General features: G+C 39.9%; 1 protein-coding gene across 1 annotated transcript in view; it reads right to left on the minus strand.

Annotated features, from left to right (window-relative positions):
* Positions 1-26156, minus strand: part of tspan7b (tetraspanin 7b) — a 78273-nt gene extending 52117 nt beyond the window's left edge. Inside the window, exon 1 of the mRNA XM_036561827.1 lies at positions 26058-26156. Within this exon, the coding sequence (XP_036417720.1) occupies positions 26058-26138 (81 nt within the window). The 5' untranslated portion in view covers positions 26139-26156. The remainder of the gene's footprint in view (positions 1-26057) is intronic.

Raw genomic sequence — 26156 nt, forward strand, 5'->3', positions numbered from 1 at the left:
TCTAATACTCTGCTGAGCAAAACGCCAGTGGACCACCAGATTTGCCATCAGTGGGCCGACAGTCATCCACTATCCTCTTGCTATCAGGGGAATTGGACAAAAAACATCAGTAAATTAGCATAAATGAAATTTAAAAAAATTAAAAACAAGGATAAAGAGGAAAAAGGTGACTGATTAATAAGAATAAAAATGAAATATAACCAGTGCATTACTAAATTACTTCCAACCAGCTACTTGATACTAAACGCCGGTAATTTACACTATACACCGACTGTTGTCATTTACAGACTCTAATTTTCTAAAATTATTTTTACTTTCTCATGCAATTGTTCAGTGCTCTAGAAGTACTGAACATTCCAACAAAACACTCAGAAAAGATGCTATTTATCATGGTAACAACAGCATATCGCCATATTACCAATATTCATCATATTCAGGTACCCCTCTGCTACAAAAACAGCATGGCTGGTCACCAGCAACACCAGCATATGTTGTGTTTTGGATGCTGGTATGCTGGGCAACCAGCATGCCCATGTTGTGGTGACCAGCAAAACCAAAACCAGACTAGCACTATACCAACACAACCTCTTATTCTCCAGGGTATATTTTGGTTTGTCCTTCTGAATTTACATGACCAAATCGTAAGGCAAATTGTTCAGTAACTGTATGAAATAAATGTAAATTTTTATTTTATTTATTTATTTTTTGTAAAAGCTCCCCTCAAATCAACAGAACATGTGTTTTATGATCACACATATTGCTATATACTTACAATTTACTGCTGAAAGCCAAAAATCTTAGACGCTCTTTGTATTATTTTATAAAAATAATTTTACAGAGCAGATCACTGAAGAGACGCCATCTGAGATCCAGTTTGTAGCTCAGATTTGTGGAAAAACGGGTCAACTTTCAGTAGAAAAAAAAACTGTGTGTTCAGCTTCTTTTATTATAAGGTTTAAAATTACATCACCCATCTATTTGACTGGAAAGAAGACAGTTACAGCTCTCATACGACCCCCACCTTCTGAATGTAGCCTATGAAATATGAAAGTTATGAAGAATATGACGAAGTGCGTTTTAGAACAACCGGTGGTCTCAAGGAGTTAAAAAGCATAAACCAGCATAATCCAGAGTCATACTGGCCTAAACTGTGTTTTTTCAGCAGGCTCTTTAGTTTAATGAACGGATGATCTGCAGGGAAAGAAAAAAACAGACTTCGACAGAAATTAATGTAGAATGCATCTGGGAAATCAGTAGTTTTCGTGTCGAATGAGTAACCTCTCATCAGATAGCTAAGCTAATTGGTACAACGCTGGATGCTAATGGAGACTTGTCATCTTCTTACAGGTATTTTCTGGATGATAAGTGAACATATTATTTTGTCAGAGACACATATTTACACTGTTTTAGCAACACAGCCTTGGCAGCACGCTCACGTTAAGTACTTTTGATTAAGATTAGCAAAATATAATATACTTAGGAACAAACTCTCTTGTAAAACATACTCCAAAAGTACTCAAATAAGTATTTCAGTACATGAGTACTGGCACCATAAAGGGTTAACCAAGTACTCAGATACCCATCATGCTCAATCCCTACTGTTAACCTTCAGTAAAAATGCTAACTTTGAGACAAATGTAAGCTCCGTCAAGAAAGCCTTTGCTCATGAGTTCTGTGGGACATAAATGCCTGACCCTGATAGCGTGCATATATCGGTCTGCTGAGTTGATAAGGTCGGCACCCCACTGACTGTTTGCCACTGCTGGTCCCCCCTCGGACCACCCAGATTACTGTCATGCGTACAAGCTTTAACTAGTTTTTTAATTTTAATCCCCAAGTAGATTTTAAATGCACACAGACTTTTATTTTGGAAAATAAACCAAGACAAATATTACAAACAATTGAGAGAAAAAAAAAATGACTAGGCCTGATTTAAAATGATTTTATAGAAAATGTTGCTGACACTGAGATAGATTAAAATTATTTACTAAACTAATGTACAAAGTGTAATTAAAGAAAGGAGGGAAGGAAAAATCAGTAAACTGGACTGAGAGTGGAAAATGAGTTATGAGAAGTGGAATTTTGTCTGTTACTCTACTGTCCAGAAAACGCTGAGCAAAACGCCAGTGGACCACCAGCTTTGCCATCAGTGGGCTGACAGTGGTCCACTATCCTCTTGCTATCAGGGGAGTTCGTGGGTGGCTTTTGAGACATTTACTAGCAGTAGAGTGTGAAGTAGCGAGATATGCTAACACCCCATTATCATCAGCTGGCATCTCAAACACATGACCCCAGTGACTCAAACCTACGTGGATTAGTGTAAAACCACCAACACACGCTGATAATTATAACCCCTCACACACGCATACAAAACGACACATCACCCTCTGAGAAAACACAGCGCTCCTGTGCTAGACCTTAAAGGAGAACCGCAATTACAACAAACATGTTTTTCACCTTTTTGGGTGATTATAGATAATACAGGGTTATTATGCTACATGATATTTTGCCTGAAGTAGGTGCAAATGAATATCCAAATGTGCTTATGTGAATTAATTATTGTTTATTAAATATCAGATAGCAAGTGTATATTACTAGTGCTCTGCTAGTCACATGACTGACCACACGACGTGTCACTGGACTGGGATGATGAATACAGTTCATACGGCTGCAGAAAAGAAAGGCCTTTTTCTAAGCCTGACCTTTCCCATCTCATGCCTATGTCACATTCCATACCTGCTACTGTTCGGGAATATTCATTTCCTCATTTTTCCCACAAGGCTTAATAAAATGTCAGATGGAAGAGACAACAGCAAACACAGACCTTAATCAAATAAACGTCATACAATCACACTGTAAAGTTCAACAATACAAATACATGTCTGGGGCAAACATACAAAATAAATACTTGTTCACACAGAGTATCGTGGAGTCAGAGCCGGTTTATGAGGAGTCCCCTATTTCCCCTGTTATATCAAAAACAGGACTGCTAAACAGCAGAGGGCGCCCGCGAGTGAGTCCTTAATGAATGGGAGTGAATGGAGCTCAACGGCTAAAAACGAAAAGTTAAAATAGTTTCTAATCACTGAACCAGAACTTTGCTTTAATTTTAGAAAGTAGAAGGATGGATTTCATTAAAAAAAACAAAGAAATCTCACCTGTATGTTTCCTTTTTTCTACAGTAAACGGGTTTTGGGCAGCAGGAGGCGGGCCTTACTGCTATAGCGTGATGATTGATTGGCGAGCAGAACAGCTCATTGGCTGTTTGCACTCACTGACGTCATGGACGTACATGAGGCGCCATTTTAAACTCCTACAGCTTGAGTTTAAAAGCTCTTAAAAATATATCAGCAGTGTTAAAATGCTTTATGCTGCTCTGTGTTCAGGAAATTATTGTATTTTTTAATATTTATAGTATTTATAAACTATGATTTTGCTCAAATGCTCCATATCAACCCATTCATTTTGGACTCACTCAGGAGTGCCCTCTAGCGTTTGAGAAACCCGGAAGACACTGCAGAGTGGTAATTCTCCTCTCTACATTTATCATCTCCACCATTTAAGTGATGATTCTGATGGTTTCTCACACTGTATGACACACTGTCATCTATAAAAATGGACAAAAGTCTGGACAAAGTTCAAGTGTTCAAAATGGCTGCTACTGTTTTTAGCTACACAACGTACTTTAACTTGTGCATTCTTTGCATGTAGGTACAATTTTAAAGTGGTAGCCTGGCAAAAAATCACATTTTCACAGTGTCTGCTTTTAACTTACCCTAAATATAGTCAATCAGCGAAATATGTTTGGTGTTTGAGGTTTTCTTCTTAAGTTTTTCACTGCAGCTAAGAGGCTAATGTAGCTAACAAGTTAAAAATCTTATGTCCACTAATTAGCATTAGCAGTAATCTCAAAAAGGCTTCCTTATGTGGTTTCTGACACCATATGACACTGCTACCTCTACAAATGCAGACATATACAAGTTTTAAAATGGCTGCTAATACTTTTTTAGCCATGCAATGCAGGTTTGTCCATGTTTATAGATAACAGTGCGTCATAAAGAGTCAGAAATCACATCATCAAGTCCGCAATTACTGAACAACCCCCACATGGTTTGAGGCAGGTGTACAGTGATCAAGTCATACAGTTAGCATCAAGCTAATTTCTGTGGTATTCTTTTCTGGTATTAATTACTACCTTTTATTAGCTTTGTAGCTCCATTGCAAAATTCAAGAAGCAAACTTCAGACACCAAACTTTCGATGCCTTGGCTAAACTGGAATGACTCATTTTTTCTGTTTACACACAATCTGTTATCCCTCGGCCAGCTGATGATTTGCAAAGATGTTGTTCCCCAGGAGAAAGTCGGCAAAAGGAATGATAGATAATCTTGATAATTTGGCATGTTACATAGGTAGTGGGCGCTTTTTAACCGTTTATTCAGCATATTAGTTTAAGGTCTGAGTTTTGTCATTACCATTCTACCACTACACCACAAAGAAATGCAGATAACGCAACATACATACAGCGCAAAACATGCTAATTCCCTCAAGACCAGTGTAGTGAGCTTCAGTCTGAGGTAAATTAGTCCATCCTACTGAGAAAACCACACACCAGCACCAAGTCCATGCTGGTCTAAGCTGATCTAGTGCTGTTCTAGTGTTGGTCTGATGCTGGTTTAGCTGGTTGACAGTTTTTGACATAATTTGAAAATGCCTGTTTGACTTTACATTATGTGTACATTTCAAGATGAATGGACCAAAAGAAATGGCACAAAATGACTTTTCACTGACCAGCTGAACAGGGCACTGCTGTGTCTGATCCACTCGTACCAGTACAACACACACTAACACACCACCACGACATCAGTGTCACTGCAGTGCTGAGAATGATCCACCACCCAAATAGTACCTGCTCTATGAGGGTCCATGGGAGTCCTGACCACTGAAGAACAGGATAAAAGGGGGCTAACAAAGTATCAGAGAAACAGATGGACTACAGTCTGTAACTGTAGAACTACAAAGTGCACCTATATAGTAAGTGGAGCTGATAAAATGGACAATGAGTGTAGAAACAAGGAGGTGGTCATAATGTTATACAAATGTGATTTGACTTGAATTTCTTAACAAATACCGAGATTTACTGATATGAGTTGCACGTTGACACAACAGTGATGATCTATGACGTTAAGACATTAAGTCACGATGAAGCAACAAATACATGTCAGCTTATGGTCACATCCTACCAGGTATTAGCTAAGCACCTGTGCGTATGTAAGCCCTCATTAATAGGATTCTAGCTAAAAGCTAGTGAGCTGTGAAGATCTGAGCAGAGTACTGAGAGACTCCACAGGGGAGCCATATCGTATTTCAAAGCTTAATTTCAAACACACCCAGACCGAACAAAAGCTCTGCGAGGGCTCTGCAGGTCAGTGGTTCCCGTGGTTTGAAAGCTGGACGCAGTGGAGAAGGGTCAATAGCTGCTGGTGCTCAGCCTGTTTAGTGATGATGCTGCCAGGAGCAAGACTGTCAGATTTTTCTCGGCACACCATCTCAGCTTCCTCCTCCTTAGCCGTAACTAGAGACCAGGTCTCCCCTGAAGCAGCATTTTACAGACTTTAAACAGTGGCTGGTACACTATATGGCCAAAAGTATGTGGACACCCCTCTTGAGTTCAGGTGTTTCAGCCACACCCATTGCTAACAGGTGTATAAAATCAAACACATAGCCATGCAATCTCCATAGACAAACGCTAGCAGTAGAATGGATCGTACTGAAGAGCTCAGTGACTGTCATTGGATGCCACTTTCAGGTTGTGAAATTTCTGCCCTGCTAGATCTGCCCCAGCCAACTGTAAGCACTATTATTGTGAAAAGGAAGCATGTCAATCACCTACCCTCTGTCGCATCACTCACTACAGAGTTCCAAAATGCCTCTAGAAGCAACATCAGCACAAGAACTGTGCTTTGGGAGCTTCATAAAAAGGTTTTTCACGGCCTAGCGGCTGCACACATGCCTAATATCACTATGCGCAATGCCAAGTGTCGGCTGGAGGGGTATAAAGCTTGCCGCCACTGGACTCTGGAGCAGTGGAAGCGTGTTCTCTGGAGTGACGAATCATGCTTCACTATCTTGCAGTCTGATGGATGAATCTGGGTTTGGTGGATGTCAGGAGAACATTACCTATCGGAATGCAGAGTGCCAACAGCAGAGTTTGGTGGAGGAGGGATGATGGGCTGGGGCTGTTTTTCAGGGTTTGGGCTCCTTAGTTTCAGTGAAGGGTGATGTTAATGCTACAGCATACAAAGACATTTTAGACAGACATATGCTTCCTGCTTTGTGTCAGCAGTTTGGGGAAGAGCCTTTCCTGTTCCAGCATGACTGAGACCCTGTGCACACAGTGAGCTCCATGAGGACATGGTTTTACGAGTTCGGTATGGGGAAACTCCAGTGGCCTGCACAGAGCTCTGACCTTAACCCCACTGAACATGTCGATTGTGAACCAGGTCTTCTCATCCAACATCAGCTCATATAGGTGTGACGACCAGGGTGTCCACATACTCTCAGCCATACAGTGTATTCCTAAACAAATACTCAAATAGTCTTTCAACATCACATTTCTACATTTTTTAAACAATTTTGAAATCCCTTGTCACTGACCCCTTCACACTTACACATCATTCTTACACTGAGTGACTCTACAGCAGCTTTGCGGTCTGTTTGCACTCAGTTTTTCTTTGAACAATGTCGTTAAACAGCGAGATGCGGAGGAAGATATGAACTAGCACTTAACAAGCTTAATGACAGCCAACACAGAACAGCCACTAACACATAACGTGCATAGATAAATTAAAAACTATTGCCTCACTGCTCTTCACACTCATAACAGCAGCACCAGTGGGTGTAGAGCTTTGATCATCAGACTCTAATGAACAAGCCGTCTGCCTGCAGTGTTGATAGCAGCCGGCTATGGAGAAAGATTTTAACCCTTAGAAACCACAACCTTGGCTGGAGAAACAAGCACCTAAATGGAGCTTATTTGAAAAAAAAATATACAGTGATATACACTGATCAGGCATAACATTATGACCACCTCCTTGTTTCTACGCTCATTGTCCATTTTATCAGCTCCACTTACTATATAGGTGCACTTTGTAGTTCTACAGTTACAGACTGTAGTCCATCTGTTTCTCTGCATACTTTGTTAGCCCCCTTTAACCCTGTTCTTCAGTGGTCAGGACCCCCATGGATCCTCACAGAGCAGGTACTATTTGGGTGGTGGATCATTCTCAGCACTGCAGTAACACTGACGTGGTGGTGGTGTGTTAGTGTGTGTTGTGCTGGTACGAGTGGATCAGACACAGCAGTGCTGCTGGAGTTTTTAAACACTGTGTCCACTCACTGTCCACTCTATTAGACACTCCTACCTTGCCAGTCCACCGTGTAGATGTGAAGTCAGAGACGATAGCTCATCTGCTGCTGCACAGTTTGTGTTGGTCATCCTCTAGTCCTTCATCAGTGGTCACAGGACGCTGTTGGCTGGATATTTTTGGTTGGTGGACTATTCTCAGTCCAGCAGTGACACTGAGGTGTTTAAAAACTCCAGCAGCACTGCTGTGTCTGATCTACTCGTACCAGCACAACACACACTAACACACCACCACCATGTCAGTGTTACTGCAGTGCTGAGAATGATCCACCACCCAAATAGTACCTGCTCTGTGAGGATCCATGGGGGTCCTGACCACTGAAGAACAGGGTAAAAGGGGGCTAACAAAGTATGCAGAGAAACAGATGGACTACAGTCTGTAACTGTAAACATGAGTGTTAGCCTACGTTCACACCGGCAGTGACTTTTTGCCTCAAAACGCTGATCGCTTATCACCTATGGGCATTTGGGAACTCGAGCAGACCGTTTGTTGCCATGGCTTCACTGACACATAACACACAATCAGATGGGTTCCCGCTAAAAAAATAAAAATCCTGGTCAGAAATCGCTTTTGTGCTTATTTATATTTAATCCCTGTGTCTGTGCAGTCAGTATACGAGGAAAACGCTATTTGGACTTTTTATTGTCTATTTTTGAGAGGAAAGCACCGCCGCCATTATTCCACTTGTAGTAGGAACCAAAAATGAGTGCACTGTTTCACAGTGGTGGAGATAAAGTGTGTACTACGCTGCTCAATGCTCAATTCCTATTGGTAATCACCACACTGCTTTGCTCCTTATTTGCATAAAATTAAACTCCACTTTGTTGCGTAGCCGACACCGCCACTTTGCGCCGCCAACGTTCACGCCGTCTCCTGTCGCTGGAAATCGCCAGCTCTCATTGAAAATGAATGACCTCTGGCCGCTTTGTTGTATCGCGTCACTGCTGGTCTGAATGCAGGGTTACGTTAAACATCCAGCAAAGTTTGAATAAAAAATCTAAGATATAAATATGATAAAACACGGCTGATCAGAGCTGCCTGAGAGCTGTGTGGGCGTGGCTAATGTGCAGTTGATTGACAGCTCTCTGTCCAACACTCCTAGCCTGCTCCGCCCCTCACACAGAGCTAAAATCATTATCCAGCTTTTATGTGATGCTAACTGGACGAAAAAAGTCATGGAGGAAGACATGCAGACGGATGAACAAAACAGACGGACAAAGCAACACGTGAATCAAGAATGGACGAATAAACAATGGGCCTCATTTCCCAACCGTTATTAAGAAGAGGTTCTTCTTAAAACCCACTTAAGCAGTTTTCACGAAGATTCTGATATTCACCAGTGTTTTCTTATTTGGGGTTTGTTCTTAGGTAAGAACAGAATCTACACACACTCAAGAGCACAAAGGTGAGAACAGTTCTGTGCTTTAAGAACCCATCATGAATCTGATGCAGACTTTTTCTTAGGACCTTTCTCAAGAACAAATTTACGAAGAAACTTAGGATGACATTGGTAAATTAGGCCCAATGTTGGCGTACGGGTTAACGAATGAATGAGCGAAAAGCCACAGACAGGTGGTCTAGCTTGCTAGCTTTGGACGCTTTTGGTCGCTAATTTCCCTGACTATGAAACTGTTCTGTGTGGGCAGGGCAAGAGATGCAGCCTTGTGATTGGTCAGGGAAATGCTTACTGACACGTCACCCAAGATTAGGACTGCCCAGTTTATATCGAGAGGAGAGAAACATGGTGAAATATATTGTTCGTTTGTTGCTCATTGGGACATTGTTCTAAGGATAAAATTAGTACCTGTTTATTGTTTGCCTGCAAGAACAAGATTAACCTAATTAGAAAGAAAACACAGATTTAGATAAGTTTTAAGTTGGAATATTTACTTAATTTTCACTGTAAAACTCCAACACCTTACTTGAATAGTTATTGCCAGATTTATTGCCAGATTTATTGCCAAATTTCAAAAAATGCTGTCCAAATCTATGCATATAATTATGTTTGTTCAACATTTTACATACTGTTTTCATCTCGTACCAACGATGTGCTCGGAAAAGTGTACTGTGACATCATGATATGACCAAATATCGTCAACAAATATCGCCCACCCCAACTTGAAGATTATGAAAAAGATTCAGTCAGGAGTGTCCACTCTAGGGACGTCCAGCAGCGAATATAGTTACCGTGTCTCTTCCAAATGAAATCAATGACCGAGGCTTTACGAGGCAGGCCAAACATTCACAAGAGGAAGGGTTGCGAGAGGTGTTTGGCTGACATGTGTGCTCTTAATAATATCAGTGGAAGTGAAAGCTGAGCCTGGGGGGCTGAGCCGGCGCCCTGACGTTAATTTAGACCCGAGACATTCTGCCCTCACTGCTCTGGGCGACATACGGACAACTGGACACACAGCCAGATTTGTCTGTGAACGGAATGAGGGATCACCACTCCTGGTGTATTTGGGCTTTGATTGTTTTGTTTTTATATCTATGTACATGTGAATTGTTGTTGGTCTATTGCACACTTGAAATGGAACCGCTTTGTCATATATGTATACATTAAAAATGGATACAATTATATATTCAGTCTACATATGTGCATATATATTACAATATATGACATACATATGCATGTATGGGCAGATATTAACCTCATATTTCCATCTTTGATGTTTTTCAGTTTTTGACATAATCTGAAAATACATGTTACCCCTTACATTGTATGTAAGTTTCATGCTGAATGGACTAAAAGAAATGATTATTTGGAAATAAGGTCTGGTTCCATTGACTTACATTAAAAGTAAAGTATGTTTTTTCCTTCTCCTGTAAAGTTACCATTTTGGAGATAGGAGGTTTTCTTCCGACAACAGTGATATATTTAATCTACAAATGTACATATATTTCCATAAATCACATATTTGTGCATATATTAGCATTCATTTAAATATTCAAAAATGGCACTTTTACATTTATTTAGCATAGTATATTTTATATCACATACACTGCACATATACTGCACATTTATTTCTAATATAAGCAATTATATGCATATATATCGCTGTTGTCAGTAGAAAACCTTGTATCGACATTTTTCAGTTTTTGACATAATTTGAAAACACCTGTTAACCTTTACATTGTGTGTAAATTTCATGATGAATGGACTAAAAGAAATGACCCAAAATGACTTGGAAAAAAGTCTGGTTCCACTGACTTACATTAAAAGTAAAGTATGTTTTTTCCTTGTGCTGTAAAGTTACCATTTTGTAGATACGAGGTTTCTACGAGGTTTTCTTCCGACAACAGCGATATGTTCTATCCATATAAGTAATCACTAAAATATTTCTTTTTATTTTAATAATCAATCCTGAATCATTTACAGCTACTAAATAGTAATACTTAAGATCTCTATTCGATTTTGTAATGTCTTAATAATGAACTGAACTTTCAAATAATAAGGTTTTAACCTGGATAAACAACTATTAATATAAAAATGACAATATGGATTTGAAAACTGGCTGCACTGCATTTTTTTTTGGAAACACAATTTGAAAAATATCTCTCTCGTACATAAACAGATGGCAACATGAGCACTGCTGTTAATCCGGGTCATGAAGTCCATCCAGCGAGTCCAGCCGCTACGCTTTTAGTAGCTGGGTCAGTCAGAGATATCAGTGTGTGCTGCATGACCGGTTGGTTGAAAGCCAATATGAATGTTTAAGCATTGCTACATCTGTTGTAAACATACCTACTCACCTCCTCACCGTCTCTACAGGAAGATTTCCTGGCTTGAATACTGGTCTTCTGATGACTTATCTCGAAGGTGGGAGTAAATTCTGAAGCATTGCCATCACTTTGGGGTGAATACTTAGTTCCAACATGGTTTCTGTGATATTGCTAAAGCTGCAGACACACTAGACCTTTCCAGTTTGTGTTGTCTTGTGAAACGGATGTGACCAAGAACACTGGCAACAAAAGAAATTCTAGCAAACTATCTAACTCGCTAACCAGAAACAGTAACAACACAAAACATTATCAAATCAGATAATTATATACTTGTGGGAGTCTTTGCAAAAAAGTATAGTTCACTTGGCTGGGTGGTGGCAGTGGGGTGACTTGTGTGCAGCTGAGGTTAGCCATGAAGCTAACAATACAGTTAGCAAGCTGGCTGATTTGCTTAAAACAAACAGTAAAATTGCAAAAGATAGTAATACAGTCTCCCGACTGACTGTTTATCATACAGTCTCTCTTTTACCTGTGTATTTATACCTGTATGTTAGTGCTTAGACGCTGGTTAAATTAGCATTTCCTCCATTTTTAAGGTTAGGTACTATGAAGCTCCATCCCTTCAGAGGTCAGCACAGCCAAAGCAGTACCAAAGCCAGTTTAAGAGGGGCCTGGCCACTTCCTGTTTCTCCAGTTATAGCAAAAATATGGCTGCAGAATGCCAGAGGGCGACCGTTAGTGAGTCCTCATTAGATAGGCTGAATGGAGCTAAACGGCTAAAAATGAAAAGTTAGAAAGTTTCTAACCAACCAATTCCACTGAAATTAATGTAATTTTGCTTGTGAAAATTCAGTGGCAAATGTAAGTGTGACTGGGCCTCAAGGCTATGATGATTTCAGTGCAGGGCACATTAAAAGACTTGCTACATGACAGTCTTTTGCTTTTTAAATAAAAATAAACCTCTTCTTGGTTGTATATAATTACATCAAGCACACCTTAAATACTGATAATTGAATCAATATTGCTAGCTGGTAATACCACTGGGCTATTGAAGAAGGAAACCAGATACACCACTGATGAAATAATTGAAATACATTATGGATAACTTAGAAAATAAACATTCAAAATGGTGAACGTAAAATTGTATCACCAGTATGTCGAAGTCTGGGTGCATCTATTTCTGTACAGATTATAACTCGGTTGTACAGTTTGAGCTGCACAATGAAGACATTTTTAACAAAAAAGGAAAATTGTTTTGAAACTGAAAATATGTCCATTTAAACATTATTGCTAGAAAGTCTGATATCTTATTGAACTTGTATCGGCTTTGCTATCTTTGCATCATCACAACAAAGTGACAAAACTTCAAAGAGGAGTAAAACAAGCTAAAATATAAAGTAAGCTTTTTAGCTACCAAGCTAGCTAGATACCTTACCTCAGAGTAAAGAACTAGTTTCTGGCATCCATTTTGTGTGAATAAAGATAGAATTGCTCTTTTGTTGTGATCTGCTTTGTTGGATATCCCAGTTTAGCTTGTTTCCAGCAGTCCTCCAGGTTGAAGTGATAGCCGCATACCCATGAATACACATTTCTCCTGTTGCATACGATGGTAATTTAGAGCTGCTACCCAATTTTTGTGACACTGTCCGACACTGTTTTCCCGTGAAAAAATACGCATTTTCCAACACTTATCCAGATTGACTTATAATGCTAGGGGGAGGTAGCGTTTGGAGTCTTGTCCAAGGATTCTTATTGCTATTGTGATTGTTCCTGCCTGGACAGAGGATCAGTACTTTATGTGCAGAGCGAAGTTGTTCTTCACGAGGCCGGGTTCGGTAAAGTGGCTCTTTTACTATGCTGTTGCGGCTCCACAGCAGAATTAGATTTGTAAGTAAAAATAAAATAATCCTCCTTTACAGTAAAATAAAGCTCTGCTGATCGTTCAACACAGTTTAACAATAAATGGTCTTAAACTCTGGAGTTAATGTAGAACTGCTAATTCACACTGTAACCCTGAAGGTTGGAGCGCAGACTGCTGGTCACCATAGCAACACAGACAACAGTCTCGCCTAGCTGGTAGCTAACGAAAAGGTAAGGAAAAAGATTTAAGATGAACATCAATAATTTGGAGACGAATGGAGTTATTTGCGTTTATAATCACTCCAGCTGGTTTTCTTATACGTTTAATCTGCAACGAGAAACTAACAAACACTAAAAACTCACAAAGCTGAAGTTTCTCATTCGCCAGCTTCTTGTTTGAATGTTCACATTCCACCTTAAATGGTGCAGCAGTTAGCTACATAGTTAGCTACATTCTGGCACCTCGGGCACCATTTAAGGTGGAAAGGGGGGAATACGAATAAGAAGCTGGCGAATGAGAAGCGACTTCAGCCTCGTAAAAAGTCGAACATTAAGAGACATTTTACAAGACACTGTTCTACTTTTGAGGAAAAGTTTCCTGCTGGAGATGTGAGAAAAGCAGCTGTAGCTGAGCTAAAGCTTAAAGCAGTGTAAAGTAAGTCATTATTACAAAGTAAGCATTTTCATTTATATTGTACAGGGAGATTCACTTGAAAGAGGCCCCGAATATTCAGTAATAACTCTCTTTAGGACGAAACAACGGCAACGTGCTCCTCAATATATGGAGCTTCGAACAAGCCAGGATGCGCCTGCGTTGGAGTGATGAGGTAGGCGCTGGACAGCCATCACAATGTTTAACCTCTCTAATGCTATCCAATATGTTCAGTAATATGGAGGGCAGTGTCAACACGTGTCTGGCAAAAGAAAATGAACATCACTTCCAGCATCACATGTAATGCAGTCGATTACACATACATCAAGTTATGTAGCGTATTTTTTGGGTTTAGATTGCTTCATCCTAACAGGAGCTACAGCAGAATATTCGGGGCCTCTTTCAAGTGAATCTCACTGTATTTTTCAGCCTATACTAGTACATTAGCACATACTGAGACATATTTACAGCCAAGATGAGACATTACTTCAATAAAATGTACATGAAACGTTGTGGCTCCCAAGGTGGTTAGAATTCTGTTGAAACCTGACAAAATGGCTCTTCTTAACACTTGGGTTGCCGACCTCTTGCCTGCACTAGGATATCCAACCACTTTAGCCTTTGCTTATTCATGCTTTCCACACCGAGGTTCACTCAACTGAGTTACGTCACTGAGAAAGAAAACGTTTATCTCGTTCCACCACTGACTGAGGTAAACACTATCCCATTAAAGCTAGCTAGCAACACGGATTCATTTATTAGCTTAGCGGCTAGCCAAGCAGTCAGGATATGCTGAGTGCAGGAGGGTTTTCCAATGGGCAAAGCATGTTGGGTAGTGTAGTGAGAGAAAATACAACACAAAATAAAACTGTAAATTGCGATAGATGCTACACTGCGCTACAGAACGCTACATAATCTTTTAACACCAGTTTTAGTCAGGAAACTAACTATGTGTCGAAGGTGAAACTCCGGGAAATCTCCAGCTGAGCTCCGGGAAAGACAAACTCCACACTTTCTAGACTACAGCCTTAGAAGAACCCCCTGACCCCACTTTCTGTCTCTCTTTCTCTCCCTCTCTTGCTCTTTCCCTCTCTGTCTCTGTCTATTTATCTCTGTCAATTCATCCATTGTCTGCTGTGGGAAAATAAAAGTGAGGGAGAGTGGGGTTCTTTTTTTTGTGCGGGCGGGGAAACGGAGCGACGCCGCCGAACGTGTGTGCCCTCTGGACGGACACAATCGATCGTGTCACTTTCTCACACAGCCTGGGGCTGGAAGAGGAGAGAGACTGAGGCACTGCGAGGGTGAGATTATTCTCTCTCTCGCTCTGTATCAGCAGGCCTCTCCGTTAGCCTGCGTCTGCTGGGGAACATTACCACAGGCAGCAAAGCAAACACAATTATCATCTCACAGAGCGAGTGAGCGGGATACAGAGAGACAGACAGAGAGAGAGAAAGAGAGAGAGAGAGAGAGAGAGACATTTTACTCTGCTGTTAATATTCATGATCTTTACAAAACAAGGAGCGACTAAAACGTTTATTTCTCCTGAAGAACTATAACTGCTGCTTTGGTCAAAATATATTACATCTTCTGAGAGTCTATTTTCTTGCTCGCTTGCACGATTCTTGTAAATGAGACGCCACAAACAAACAAACGCAGTTTGAATCTTTCCATGAAACTGATGCAGCCAAGCAGTAATGGAATGAATTAGCATCGCGCTAACTCTCGAATAGACTCTCAGAAGATGTACTGTCTTCTCACTGAAGCAGCAGTTATAGTTCCTGAGGAGAAATAAACGTTTTAGTCGACGCATTTTCCATGAAGCTAATGTAGCTACCCTGATAGCAAGAGGATAGTGGACCACTGTCAGCCCACTGATGGCAAAGCTGGCGGTCCACTGGCGTTTTGCTCAGCGTTTTCTGGGCGGTCCACCGGTGGTTAAGCAGCGTATTAGACAAAATTCCACTTATCCTCACTCATTTTCCACACACAGTCCAGTTTACTGATTTTTCCTTCCTTCCTTTCTTTAGTTATATATACCAATACATGCTCGAACTGGGTAACAAGTAATGGAACGAATTAGCATCTTGCTAACTCTCGAATAGACTCTCAGAAGATGTAATATCTTTTCAATGAAGCAGCAGTTATAGTTCTTCAGGAGAAATAAACGTTTTAGTTGATGCAACGTTTTCGTCAACGCATTTTTTATGAAGCTAATGTAGCTAACAAACAATGGAACGAATTAGCATTGCGCTAACTCTCAAATAGACTCTCAGAAGGTGTAATATCTTAGTTTCTAACTTTTGGATCATCGGTGATGCCGTGGCCAGAAAAGACTCAAGTTATAAGTGATATTTTTACCCGTATCGATAAAACCGTGGGCCCTCTGATATATCGGTTGAGCCCTAATCACAATACATCATGTAACGGCAAATGATTTATGCCAACTGGATCAGGATCCTTAGCTCTAAAATTTCCGCTTGCGATGCCTGTCAGAGAGAATGTGTAGCATTCGAGTACTGAAGCTATAGAAGTAGCCTTTCCATTAGCCTTATTATTGGCCTTTCGTTGCTACTGCCATCTACAGGCAATAAGTACGTACTTCATCCACATACATTAAACAAGACGCAATGGGTAGAAATGCACAGATGAATGAATAAATACATTCAACACTGTCGATAAAATTTGCAATCCAACGATTAATCGTAGTATCAGCACAGCTCTAAGTTCATGCAATATAAGTAGGTCTCTTAGGAGGGTTAGGATAGCATACATAAAAAAAAATACTTTTATATTTAATACTTTGATATTAAATACTTTTTGGTGCTGCTGTACTCCATGTCTCATTCAAAAGAGAGATCAACAACACAAATTAGGTTAATTTTATTTATTTTTTTTTACCAGATTCGATCCTGACAGCAAAGCAGAACGTTTCTACAATGTTTTCAAGTGAAAAATCGCGACATTCTAATTTGGAACATTTCTAGCAGCAAGCTATTCATTGCAAGCAGTAAAAAAATAGACTTGAATGTAAAACAACTGTCCCAGCTGTCATTGGGCGGAAGGCAGGATACACTCTGGACAGGTCACCAGTCCATCGCAGGGCAGCTCCAGCACCCCACCATGACCCAGAAGGATAAGCAGTTTAGATGATGGATGGATGGATGTTAAAACTACACTCTGTGCACACTTGGCTGCTCCTGACATTAAAAAACTGTGCACTGCAGAAACAGTTTGGTTCTCCCTTCTGTTTTGAAATGTGCTTCGCTTATACGTCCATGTCCACCTCCAAGGTCAGCGCGCTACCATCAGTTGCAATGATCGCTGCAGCCCTAAATATAACATACAAATACAACGCAATATGACTATGTTAAGGGTCATTCTACAGAAACGTCCATTTTTGTGTCCCCAGCATTTACAGATATATTACACTTGAACACGTTAGGGTTACAATTTATTAATATTTTAAAATAAAACAATAGGTTATTTTAACAATTACACCTTCTTGAGCCTCAATTTAGCAATATTGGTTTTTAAATCAATTATCTAGAATTCCAAGCACCACAGAAGTGCTTGTGCCCCAAGTGCCATATTTTTAAGAAAAAACACATTTTTATGCAATTTTAACTATAATAATCTATACATGACTATGAAATATATGATTTAAATGAAGTAAAGAAAACCAATGCCAAATAAATATTATAAAATATATAATGAAATTGTCCTCAGGAGTCATGTCACTGGTGTTACCGCGTAACAAAAAATCTCTTATTTTGAAATAAAAGTCACACTGATGACATCACTTGACTTCCTTTTACCTGTTTTCTGAGGATCTATGAAGAAAAGCACATGGTGAGTCCACTGTGTCTTTCAGTTATCAGAGATTTTCTCATTTAGCTCATGATTTCATATGAAGCGTTTAGCTGAAGTCACTGGTGTGACCTACTTTATTCTGAGGTAATTGTGAAAAATAGAATCCAAATGGATTAAATTACATATTTTAGTGGATTTTCCATGATTGACAACATGTGGTTTGATGCTCTGTAGCAGCCATTCTGTAAAATGCATTTTTATTAAAAATGTCTCTGGTGTTACTTTTCTTATGTGTAACACCAGTGAGGATTGGTAACACCAGTGACTCCCACGGACAGATAGAAAAGTGGACGTTTCTGTAGAATGAACCTTAAAGCATTAACTGTAATGGCTTGCTGTCCTCACTGCTGTCCATATAACAGCAATGGCGATTCGTTCTGCCCTAGAGCATCTCATACTGTAGCAGTAGTGGCTTAGTGACTGTCTGTGGCTCACTGAAGCTACGAAATTTTGCATGGTACCTCACTCACTCACTCACTCTCACTCTCTCTCTCTCTAATCCTGACCCCCAGTCTATCTCTCCCGTGTCTGCTGACCCAGTTTCTGTTCTCTGCCGCTCCTCATTTGCTGCCAGGCCAGCGTCCGCTCTCTGTAATGATGTTTCCCAAGGCCTTGCAGGGCGCTTAATAACGCACGAGTCATTACTGGGCGCGGTGGTCTTCGCTCATGAGAAGTGCTTTCGGCTGCCTGGCTTCTTTAGCTGTCTGAGTGGACGAGGAAATGGACAGATGGATGGATAAATGGATAAATAAGTGGCACGGTGGATGGATGTGCATTAGATCACACTGTTAACTTCTGAGTGCTCAGAGTGATGCTTCGGGTGTGTACGCGAGATAACAGCTCAGCGAAAAATCAGGCTTTTTCCTTAACCTTGGAAATGAGACAATCAGCTAAAAGATATTTGACACTTTAGCTTTGAGCTGGAGCTACGAAGCTAATGTAGCTCAAAAGGCCTGACCAATAGGAAACAATTGTGGTCAAACCGATTTTAAAGGGGATAACAATTCCGAAAAAGCCTGGAAAATTGATCCAGCTCAGAACTACTTTCTTTTCTATTTTTAGCTTAAGTTACTTTTTTAATCATTTACCGATTTAAATGAAAGTCCAATTAACATTTGATCCAATGAGCATTTTTAAAAATGTTCACGTCTTGTTTTGACAGGTGTTACTGCACAGATTTGTTTGTGAGCTCCTGCTGGTGTGGGTTCATGACTTACAGGTCACAATGCTTGTTTAAGCAGGTTTTTTAACAATTTATTTAATAGTAAATGCAAAACTAACAAGAAAAACGTAAACATTTTTACCATTTAAAAGAGTAAATTCAAGAGTTAAATGGCAAATGTGCACAAATAGTGAAATAATATAATCGGAATCAATGGATATAGTGGCAGTATAAGATTGCGTAGGGACAATCAAATCATTATATTGCAAGCCTAGTCATGGTGGGGGTATCGATGCACTCCACAGCTTCGATTTTACGATACTGGGTTTACAGTTCAGTATCGACATTTTCAACAAAATTGGAACAAAGAAAAGTGATGAAGATGAAGAGAGTGATGAAGAAAAGTCATGTTGCTCAGCTTACTAACAACTCTACAACTGGGAGGCATGTTAGTGCTGGAGGGAGGGGCTCAATGGTTTGCAAACTTGGTGAAAATATATATTGTTATCTTATAAATTATGTCACAATACAACACAATATGCTTTTCTCAACATTTCCTATATATCATCAGTGCCTGTAGAACACAGACTAACTGCATGTTTCATTACAAAGAGAGCAAAATTAGGCCCATGTAACTGGATTTAATGCAACATATTATGCCAATATTGAATAAAAATGATTGTGTTCACAGTTTTTGATAATATTTTTTATCTATCTAAAATGTAGCACTACTAGTTCTTGTTCTCTGTTCCAACTGATCAGATGTCTGAAAAAAATAAATATTATGATATGTCGTATTTTGGAAATTTTCTTCAAATATCGCAATATTATTTTTATGCCATATTGTCCACCTCTAGTTCAAATACTGTAATTGAATTACATAGCATAATTAATAGAATGTGCATTCTGAGCTATGCATTATGACAGTCTTGCACTGTGATATCACAACGTTACAATGTATCATTACACTCTTAGAAATCACTAATTAATTATGCAAGATTTTCACCAATACCGATAAAACCACTTGTTTCCAATATCGGCCCTTATAGTCAGTCAACTGATATATCAGTCAAACCCTTGTCAGCTAACAAAATTCAGGCCTGTTGCTACTGTTTTACGTACACAACAAACTGCAGTGGCCATATTCTACTGTCTGATCTGTCATAGCAGATTCTATAAAAGCATGTATGCTCTACAAACGTCGTGTCACTTCAGCCGTCCCTCTGTGAACCCAACTGTCACTGACTATGTTTCATGCTACCTCTAAATCCATACAGACTGGAAGAGGATCATATAGCAGGAGGAAGAGGGGAGGGAAAAGGTCAAAGGGAAATATGGAGGGGTTCACAGAGGTCAGAAAAAGGGTCACAGATGCCTGGATGCCAGCATTCCATACATTAACTGGGGCTAATCCAGGAATCACTGTCAATCCAGGCCCAAAGCAGATAAAGTTAACACAGGTTTAAGCCACAACCATAGATAAAGCTTAAAAACTGGACAACCAGGAAAACATGTGGCCAGTTAGTGGAAGTACAAGGTGGGTGTTTCTATTAAAGTGGCCAGTGTGGGGAAGTATAAGGTAGGTGTTTCTAATAAAGTGGCCAGTGAGTGGAAGCAGAAGGTAGGTATTTCTAATAAAGTGGCCAGTTAGTGGAAGCAGAAGGTAGGTATTTCTAATAAAGTGGCCAGTGAGTGGAAGCAGAAGATAAGTATTTCTAATAAAGTGACCAGTGAGTGGAAGCAGAAGGTAGGTATTTCTAATAAAGTGGCCAGTGAGTGAAAGATCAAAGTGGGTGTTTCTAATAAAGTGGCCAGTAATTGAAAGATCAAAGTGGGTGTTTCTTATAAAGTGGCCAGTGACTGGAAGAACGAGGTACAGACTACATACATGGATAGATAGATAGATAGACAGACAGACAGATAAGCTTGCATGTCTTTGTTTTCTCAACCTCTGCAGTAAACATCAACATCACCCACATCACCGCCCACAGTTAGCATTTAATATAAAGGCACTAGCTTAGCTCACAACAAGCAAAGTGCAACCAGCATCTTTCATCTTTTCTACCCACACTGCTGCTAATCGGAGAATAAAGGAGCGGCAAAAAGCCAAGCCGAGAGATCTGGACATCGGGAGAGCGGAGGAGGAGGACAGCGCCCACATTAGAGCTGCACGATACGTACAAAACACCAGTTTTATCATTTATAACTTATAATGTGATGTGACCAAAGATTAGCCTGCATTATTCTCACCAAAACAATTAGCTCTAGTTGAGTTACATGAACACCTTGATTCATCCAAACACCCACAGAAACTCACCTGGAGCTGTGATTGGTCAGGATGCTCAGAGCACCCAGTTGAAAAATGTCTGTGACATCAGTATTGCAAATATTACAATAACAATAAATAACCTCTAAATCATGCAGCCCTGGTCCACAGGCAAGCCATAAAGTCTGTTAATGCATTTGTGTCATAAATTCCTTCAACACCAGACATCACTGATGTCATTAACCCTCAGAAGTCTGGATTCATTTATGTTGTTTTGCTATAGTATTTAATTGTAACTACATAATTACATACATTTTTACATAGTTATGCCATGATTTACAATTACATTTGATTTACATTCTTTATCAACAGGTTTGATGTGAGAAATAACACAAGAAAAACCTTTCCACAAAATTTTCCATAAAGCAAGACTGTTCATACAACAATAACCCTTAATCAAATTCAAATCATAACAAAATATCTCCTGTTTTTCTCACAAACACTAATGTGGCATTGATCAAAATTTCACAGTCTGCACTTTCCACACAATTTCTCCGCTTGTTTCAATGAGCTCTGAGTGAGAATTAATTCATATTAAATTATAGCACATTTTCATTTCCATTTACCCCTAGATCAGTCCATCAGACATGTTTGGTGCCCAAATTTTGCTTCTTTAGTTTAGTGCTAAAGGCTAACATTGCTTACAAACACTAGTACTTAATAGTCACCCAAATGTTTTCCAGAAATACATGCCCAAAATTTCTCTGAACCCACTTAAACCACATCCAGGTCTTCGTTAAGGTCACCCAGACTTGCTGATGTGGTTTAGAACACAGTATGACTTACTAAAGCTAAGAGGCTAATGTTGCTAACAAACACTAGAAATTAATAGTCACCCAAATCTTTTCCAGAAATACATCCCCAAAACTTTTCTGAACCCCCTCAAACCACATCCAGATATTAACATTAACAGACATTAGGGCTGCTTAGACTTGCTAGTGTGGCTTAAAACATGGCAAGACTTACTGAGGCTGCAAGGCTAATGTTGCTAACAAACACTAAAACTCAATAGTCACCCAAATCTTTTGCATAAATACATGCCCAAAACCTCTCTCAACTCATTCAAATTGCATTCAGGTCATCGTTTAGGTCACTCAGACTTGCTGATGTGGTTTAGAACACAGTCTGATTTACTAAAGCTAAGAGGCTAATGTTGCTAGCAAACACTAGAACCTAATAGTCACCCAAATCTTTTCCAGAAATGCATCCCCAAAACTTATCTGAATTCCCTCAAAACGCATCCAGGTCTTCATGAAGGTCACTCAGACTTGCTGATTGGTTAAGAACACAGTATGACTTACTGAGGCTGCGTGGCTAACGTTGCTAACATACACTAAAACTTAATAGTCACCCAAATCTTTTGCATAAATACATGCTCAAAACTGCAATACATGCTTCAAACTGCATCCAGGCCATCGTTAATGTCATTCAGACTTGTTACAGTATGACTTACTGTAAACTCCACAAATAAACAAAACAAAACTATGCAGCCGGACGTTGCTATTCAATCAAGTTTTGTTCATTTTTACAGCTCACAATAAGTCACACTGTCTCCTACACCACATTGGCAAGTCTGCACAACCTTAAGGAAGACCTGGATGCACTTTGAGAGACGCTTGGAGATTATATTTACGGAAAAGATTTCGGTGACTATTGATTTCTAGTGTTTTTCACTACATTAGCCACGCAGCTCCAGTTTAAAACTGAAGACGCAACATTTGGACACCAAAGATGACTTGGCTGGTAGATTATCTGGCGTCAGTGGAAAACTGTGTACTTTTTTTTTTCACCAACACATTCCTTTAAAAGACTTGCTACCGGTGTAGTGCGAGAGGTCAATCCCTATCGGAATGGTCATTCACAGTGTCGCCTTAAGGATGAAGACACTGAGCGGACAAAAGCCTACAGGTGTTCATACAAATCTCAGTCTGGCTGCTTTCAGGCACTTTTATTAGTCCAGACAGTAAAACTTGAGGAACGCTGGTTCTTATATTTAACAGTTACATCAGCTGTAAACGTTACTATATTACAGCCAGTTTATGAGGAATTCCAGCTGATATTTTAAGATATACTACATAAGACTTTATTAAGATTTTGCCCTTTTAAAAAAGCTTATACTGCTGTAATAAACTGAAAGGTCATCTTCACTGAATGAAAGCGTCCCTTCTCTGGAAAACCCTCACGTACTTTATATTTCTTTGCAGAATCCAAGTACTACGGAGCCCTGCTAGTGACATCCTGTATAAAAGGCCTGGGAATGAAATCTCAGTAAGTGGCCACAACTTAGTAAGGGGTGGGAATGAGACAATTAAGCCTTGGACAAGGTTCATAAAGCATGATCTCATTCCCACGGCTTACCAAGTCGCGGCCACGACTTGATTATCTCGTTCTCATGCCTTACTATGTCGTGGCCACACCATAGTAACGTATGGGAGCGAGATCCTAATGCGTGGCCACAACTTAGTAAGGTGTGAGAATGAGATAATTAAGTCATGGCCACAACTTAGTAAGGTGTGGAAACGAGATAATTGAATCACGGCCACAACTTAGTAAGGCATGGGAATGAGATGATTAAGCCATGGCCACAACTTTGTAAGGCGTGGGAACGAGATAATTAAGTCATGGCCACAACTTAGTAAGGCATGGGAACGAGATCCTAATGCATTGCCACAATTTAGTAAGGCATGGGAATGAGATAATTAAGCCTTGAACACAGCTCAACAAAGCATGATCTGGTTCCCATGCCTTACTAAGTCGTGGCCACACATTAGGATCTCATTCGCATGCATTAATATGGTGTGGACACGACATAGTAAGGTGTGGGAATGAGATAATCGTCTTTCTGAAAATGTATTTCTGGAAAAGATTTGGGTGACTATTAGGTTCTAGTGTTTGCTAGCAACAAACACTAGAACCTAAGCTTTAGTAAATCAGACTGTGTTCTAAACCACATCAGCAAGTCTGAGTGACCTATCAAAAACTGTGAATACCATAATTTTTGGTCAGTATTTGTCATACTGTGTTACACTAAATCCAGTTAATTTGGACAAATTTTGCTCTTTTTATATTGAAACATGCAGAAGGTCAGGGCAGATACTGACAATATCCACGACATGTTCAGAAAAGCATACTGTACTGTATTGTGACATATTTATCGTGATAAGTGTATATACTGTCATATTGCCCAGCCCTAATAAAACGTGTCTGGTTTACAGCTGTGGAGACATTATTTCTATCCATTTTGGCACTTAAATCCACAACATAAATGAAATCTAGTGTGCCTTTACTAATCTAGTAAATATAAAAATGCTACAGCCTGGACAGCTAATGACAATTTTGAGCATCACATGCAACCAGTTTGACTCAGAGCTGTGTCACTGACACTTTTTCTACACCTGGTGAGATATTATGCCATGTGACTTCACACATACGTGATCAACATCCCACTTCACAGGGAACTAAAGCTGCACAACATGGACAAAATACAGTTTAAGACAATACTGTGATTTTGATGCCTCACAACACAATAAAAACACATTAATGAACACGTTATGGTCGCCTGGTTAGAGAGATCGGCCTGCATTACTCTGACCGATGGCCTTAATTCACCAAAACACCTACAGAAATCTATATAGATAAATGAGATATGGACAGGATGGCCAGCGATGTCAGTACTGCAAGGGCCATTAACTGCGATAACAACTCACAAACAAGCTTTAAGTCCAATACAGTTTCAGTAATTTCTTATACAGCACTTAATTAACTGAGATTTAAAGGGCAATCTCATCTATTTTTCAAAGTTTCAGCATAAGCAGCTCATTAAGATGTAAACACAGTCATTCAGATGGGTTTAATATGAAATAGTTCACTGTAGAGAGACTTATTGAGATTTAATAACAGTGGTGCTGATAGGAACCAGGGGTCACAATGTCTACAACACAAATATAGCCGTTTTATTTACTATCCAAAACCACCAGTGAACCTACATGTTCTTCTGAGTTTATATGGAATGTTGATGATGGTAAAATAGTCATAAATCTGACGATAATACTTTTCTTGGGGGACTATTTTGCCTTACAACACCCTGCATGTATCCCTCCACCATGAAACTATGTTTTAGGCCAAAATCAAAGCCATTTCATGTCGTAAGTTTCCGTTATCGATTAATCGATTAGTTGTTTGTTCTATAAAATGTCAGAAAATGTCGATCAGTGTTTTCCAAAGCCCGAGATGACGTCCTCAAATGTCTTTTTTTTATCCAGACCCCAAATATATTCAGGTTGATGTCACAGAAGAGCAAAGAAACCAGAAAATATTCAAGCAGGAATCAGAATTTTTACTTACTTTTTTAAAACAATTCCTAAAACCGATTAATCGATTCCCAGAATAGTTGCTGATTAATTTAATAGTCGACAACTAATCGATTAATTGTTGCGGCTCTAATCACCACCACTGTGAACCAATCTGACTCTAAGTTTCTCTACAATGACCCATTTCACATGAGACCACTCTGACTGTTTACATCTCAACCACTGGGTTAGGCAGAAATGCAGTGGCCTTCCCCTTTCATGTAACAGTATAGGTGCTGATGCAGCCCTGCAGATGTGAATGAAACGCTACGTGTATCAAATCATGGGGGGGTTTTGATGGGTCCACCTGCACACACTCCCTCCCTCATCCAAGGCTGCTGTGCACTGCCTCTCCTGGTCAGAAACGGGAAGGTCATTGCAGTAAAGGCGTCCCCAAAACATCTGCGCCCCGACTCCCCACAACAGTCACACATCCAGAACATAACAACACCCTGCACACATCCCGCGCGCACTTCTATACGGTTAAAAGGGTTATTATTTAATGCTGCGCGCATTAAGGCGCGTCTCGAGTGCCTCATCGCGGACGCGCACTTGTTTCGCAGCGGCGCAACATGACGGTGAATATGTAATAATAATATTATTAGTCCTAATAAGTCGATTTGCACGTGGATCCGTTGCAAAAGAAGCACCGAGAACAGCGTCCCCGCGTGTAACCAGCTCGCACTCACCCAGAAGACGAAGGAGTAGACGATAAGCAGCGTTTTGAGGCACGTTATCACGGGTTTGGTCTCCATCCTCCTCGATGCCATGCTACGGCGCAGCTGCTG

The sequence above is a fragment of the Colossoma macropomum genome, unplaced genomic scaffold, assembly GCF_904425465.1.
Source record: "Colossoma macropomum unplaced genomic scaffold, Colossoma_macropomum, whole genome shotgun sequence".
Lineage (NCBI taxonomy): Eukaryota > Metazoa > Chordata > Actinopteri > Characiformes > Serrasalmidae > Colossoma > Colossoma macropomum.